The 5,233-nt window shown below is 31.3% G+C and overlaps 1 protein-coding gene across 2 annotated transcripts; it reads right to left on the bottom strand.

The window, feature by feature from the left end:
* Positions 1–236: 236 nt before the first annotated feature.
* On the bottom strand, positions 237–3,616 carry LOC120081284 (probable RNA-binding protein ARP1). Of its 2 annotated transcripts, none has more exons than XM_039036021.1 (6): positions 3,178–3,616; positions 2,948–3,104; positions 2,723–2,855; positions 2,591–2,639; positions 2,216–2,441; positions 237–591 (listed from the first exon to the last, which is right to left on the bottom strand). In XM_039036021.1, the coding sequence occupies exons 1-6, from the start codon at positions 3,382–3,384 to the stop codon at positions 563–565; spliced, it is 801 nt and encodes a 266-aa protein (XP_038891949.1). In that variant the 5' UTR covers positions 3,385–3,616; the 3' UTR covers positions 237–562. The 2 variants fall into 2 exon arrangements, with proteins under 2 accessions (XP_038891949.1, XP_038891950.1); XM_039036022.1 differs by having other exon boundaries at positions 237–614; positions 3,178–3,614.
* Positions 3,617–5,233: the final 1,617 nt, after the last annotated feature.

Raw genomic sequence — 5,233 nt, 5'->3', positions numbered from 1 at the left:
TATAAACTTTCCCTAGACCCCATCCAAAAGAATTATTTGATATCCACTTAATAAAACTCTATAATAATTTATGGGCATATTTAATTATATAGATTACTTTAATTAGCCTATTTAAATAGTCAATATACCAATATGTTATCCACATTTTGATTATCAGAATAAAATTGATTAAATATCGAATAGTCTTAAGTTCAAAGATCAAAGTAGTATTTGTTAGAAGAAGAAATGACGGGAAGTGAAAAAAAAAAACAATAAAATTAGTTTTATAATTAAAAGAAGAAAGAAATAAATAAAGAGCTACAACAGATCAGCCTAAAAATAATGTAGCTCTGAGCAGCCCCCCAACCAGCTTCACATTGTCTCTGTTATTTTTTCTTTTTTTCTTTTTTTCTTTTTTTCCCCTTGCCTGCCATGTACTAAGAGAATGAGATGTTCAGATTAATTTTTTTTAAAAAAAAAAAAAAAAAAAAAAAAAAAAAATAGAGTCCCTCTTATCCTGCCTGGCCCCTTCTTTTTATATCAATTCTTCTGTGCTCATCTTTTACCATCATCATTATCATCATCATCCCCTGCATCCTCCTCCAACTGTACCTATTATTCCACAACCAAGCAAACTGTTTCTTTGTAATATCAGTTTAATGATCATCCTTCTAAATCAAATTCACAACTTCATTTACTTCACCAATACATCATATTAACAAACATGGGGTTTAACATTTATGCTTTAAAAATGTGTGAAGATCCCGACAAGTTTTTTTTTTTTTTTTTTTTCTTCTAAAAAAATGATGATAATACAATAAATATGCTCTAGAAAAAGGACTATTAAACACATATTTGGAGAAGGGTGGCCTAATCCAATACTCCCCTTTTCTTAACTCACTAAAAATAAAATATAATAAAATATATTGTTACATAGTACATTTTTATTGGACTGCAAGCTGCACCCAATTTTATTTTTGATAATTATTTACAATGTGTTTGGAGGTTATTCTAAAACTATAATAATCACTTTCTGTTGCAATATATATTATTTTGTAGTTCCTAATTAGTTTCAGTCAACATTATTTAAAATCTTTGCTATAGTATTTACTATCTGTTATAGTTTTTGCTATTTTACATTCATTATTTTTTATTCTTTGTTACCGTGTTTACTATTTTAGTTTGCGAAGAAAATAGTTTACACCTAAACAATGTACTATTATAATCCAAACTAATATAATTCACATCCTACACATAAACTATTATAACCCAAATATAATAACCTAGGATTGTAATAACAATTCTTTACCCCAAACGCCTCTTTAATTTTTTTAAAATTCTAACTTGTTATTTTACAATATATATATATATTTAGTTTTCATCTCTAAAAAGAATAAAAAATCAGGAAATTTGTTTTAAATATTAAACTATTGAAAATATTTATAAATATAGTAAAATATCACAGTATCTATCACTAGATGTCTATCCGTATCTATTGGAAATTAGTCTATCAATGTCTATCAACGCCTATCAATATCTACTACTAATAAATAGGGACATTTTAATATATTTATAAATATTTTGGCATAGCATTTAGCAATAAGAAAAGTAGTTGATTTTGCAAAAGAGTCCTTCAAGTTAAGAATTATTAACAACTGGAAAGGGACAGCAAGACCAGCGCACGACCGGCGAATCAAGCTGGCCACGTGGGACCCAGTAAGCCAGTTGGCACTGGGGGAGGAGACGCTTTTACTAAAATCACCCTTTCACGTGAAGGACGACTCTGATCTGTTTTTTTTTTTTTTTCTTTCCTTCTTGTAAATAACGTTTGACTATTGACCATTTTTTGTGTTTTTAGGACATGCAAAAGCAAAACAATGGGCAAAGGCCAGCCGTTGTTCTATTCCAGTCCCGTCATCAGAATACAATCGTCTTCTTTCCACTGTTAAGTTAGTTATTATAGACACTATTTGTAGTTATAATTATTTGTATTTGGAATATAAACTATTTTAATCAGAATTTTTCAAATATTTTTACTGTATTTAAGTGTAAGAATTTCAATAACAATAACAGAAGACACAAACATTTGGTAAACTATAATGGTTAATTGAGGGCCTAAACACCCTAGGTAACTAAAAAATCTATCATAAAGATTTTGAATGCACAACTTCTCTAAAAGATGTTGAATTTTCAATAAATCTAAAAATTTAAGTTGATGAATTACAATAAAACGGACCTGGGTTGGGACCAACGGAGGCCGGTTTGGACATAATGGAAGAGGGTGGGACCGCGGCGAACGGGCCCGCTGTCGTGGGACTAGGAGGGAAAATGTGGGCTGGCATCCCCATCGCGTGTGATTGATGGTAATGATACAGCGGGTACATTGGCATCAATGTGTTCGCCCCAACCATAGCCTGCCCCGGATACATCTGTGTGTAATGCCCGTTCATATACCCCAGTTTCTGTTGATCACAAAAAACGTCGCCGTTTCACCATAATGTTAAAACTAAAAAAATCGAATCATTGGTTAATGTGAAAAACTTATGTCTTATTAATTTAACATAAGCTCAAAAGATTAAAATCAAAATGAAGGAATAAAGGGATGGCTTACGTGGTTGTAACTGATATCGGTGGCAATGTAGGTGGGGCTTGGGGAATATCTAAAAGAAAATGAAATTTACATTAATTCACATGGGCAATATTAGAATACGGAAGAGAACATGGGATCTTAAGGTATACATACCCATAGAAAGGGACGGGCTGATGAGGCTGATGATGAAACGGCGTCGGATGAGTCCCCGCCGGGTAATACCACTGCACGTGATTTCCGGGTGTTGCCGTTGCTGACGTCGTCCTCGGTCCTCCACCGTTGGATCCTTCAAAAGATCACAAATCAAATTCAGATCTCCACCGTTCTAATTTCTTTCAAACAAAATTACGAAAATGTCATTTATGATCGGAAGTTAACCTGGTTGAGGAGCTTGCGGAGGAGTAGCAGAAGCCGACCTAGAGCCGCCGCGCCGAGCTCCAAGCGAAGCTAGATTACAGTTAGCTCGACGGCCATTGATGATCGGAGCCGAATCCTCACAAGCTTTCTTCGCGGATTCCGCGTCTTTGAATGTAACCTAAAAATAAAAAGCCTCAATCAATCGATCGATCAATCAAATACAAAAAAAAATCCCTAATTTCATCACTTACGAATCCATAGCCCTTGGATCTGCCGGTGAGTTTATCGGAGATGATAACCGCTTCGAGAATCTCTCCAAACTTCTCGAAGTGATCTCTCATGGCTTCCTTAGGAGTTTCCCAAGCTAATCCCCCGACGAACACCTTCGTCAACGTCGTGTCGCCGAACAAACCTGCATTGTTATTATTACTGTTGGTGGTGGTGCTCATCATGGTCATAGTGTGCGATTTGCAGCGGAATCGAACAAAACAGCAAGTTGAATGAAATTCGAGAAAGAAATTGAAGTAATTAGAAGTAGAGTAAAGGAGAAAAATGGTGGAGAGGAAGAGAAGAAGAAGGCTAAATAAGAAGAAGGGGAAGTGTTGTGAAGAAACACAGTGGTATGGAAATAAAGAAATGGAAGAAGACAGAGAGACAGAGAGGCTGACAGATAGGCAATTGCCCAAGGCTATCTATCATCAACGTGAACACACACACACACAAAACATTTTTTTTCTTTTTTTTTTTTTTTTTTTAAATCTATGTAATTAATTAAATGAATTTCTTTAGCAAATCAGATAATTAATGTCATTACCTACAAATTACAATTATTAAAGGCTATCTATCTTAACCGTGAACACACACACACACACAAAATTTTTTTTTTTTTTTTTTTTTTTTTTTTAAATCTATGTAATTAATTAAATGAATTTCTTTAGCAAATCAGATAATTAATGTCATTACCTACAAATTACAATTATTAAAGAGCAATAATCTTAACTTAAGAAAACCATATATATATATAAATCCAATTAAATACCATATATTTTGAGTTTTCCTTATACATCCCCCTAATTAAATCATCTACCACACTACTCCTACCACTAAGAATTTTGTAAAGCTCCCAACTTAGCTCAATGTCAATTGACACGACCTTTTTTTTTAAAAAAAATATCGTAAGTTCAACTCCCCTGTCTTGCAGTTGTTATACTAAAAGAAGAACTTCATGTAGCTTATTTAAATATAATAATGGTATTAAATTTTCATTCAGTTGCCAATATTGTATAAATTCGACTATAATCCAAAGTAAATATAACTCGACTGACATACAAATATAATGCTATATAAGAGATTTATAGTTTGAATCTCTCACCCTCTATTATATTGAAAAAAATTGACATTGACATTGACATTTTCTATGATCCCATAAAAAAATTGATGAAACAAAAGGGAAAAAAAAGGTAAACAACCACTAATGTAAAATACAAGATAAATAATATGTATTTGAACCCATTAGTAAAGTATATAATGTTTATTTGTTTACATAAAAAATTAGAGTTTTTTTTATATACTTTTTTAAATATATCTTTCGACATCAACATGTTACCGATATTTTCGTAAAATCGAGATATAGATTATACTGATATTTTGACCCTTCAATATAGTTTCGTGGTTAAGATATCAATATAATTTTTTTATGGGTTAGAAGTTTGAATTCTCTCCATTCTCTTTTTGCAAGTGTTATTTTATTTCTTCTAAAGAAGAATGTAAACGAAACTTCTTTGGAAGTCATGAGTTTGGATTCTTGTTGTTGTGGATGACTATGGTTGAGTTGTAAAACTACATTGTAATTAATCAATAAATCATTCTAAATGTATGTATACTACACTAATAATTTGGCCAAGTAATCTTCTAAGTTACTTCATTCAAGAATTTTAATTATAATCTCATACTACTGCATGGGATACTATTTACAAATAAAAAATAATATCCAAATAATTTAGTCTTTAAATTCTTCCATTTAAAATGTTATTGAATTTAGGTCAACTGACATAAAGCATGACTATTGATCGAGAGGTTAAATGTTGGAATTCCTTATCATATATGATCAAACTTACAAAACTTTAAATTATATAAAAAAATTCTTCAATTTTTTTTTAAAGAATCATATAATATGAAATTGTAACAAGAATATAATCGAGGAAAAAAGTACAATTTTTGTGTTTCAAAAACGGTGTGTATTATTATTATTTTAATGTAACATTCACATTATTTTATTATTAAAAAATTAGTAGAAATTATTATAGG

Source organism: Benincasa hispida, chromosome 7 (assembly GCF_009727055.1).
Source record: "Benincasa hispida cultivar B227 chromosome 7, ASM972705v1, whole genome shotgun sequence".
In the NCBI taxonomy this organism is placed as follows: domain Eukaryota; kingdom Viridiplantae; phylum Streptophyta; class Magnoliopsida; order Cucurbitales; family Cucurbitaceae; genus Benincasa; species Benincasa hispida.
The sequence above is the reverse complement of the archived record's forward strand: the minus strand, read 5'-3'. Positions and strand labels throughout refer to the sequence as shown.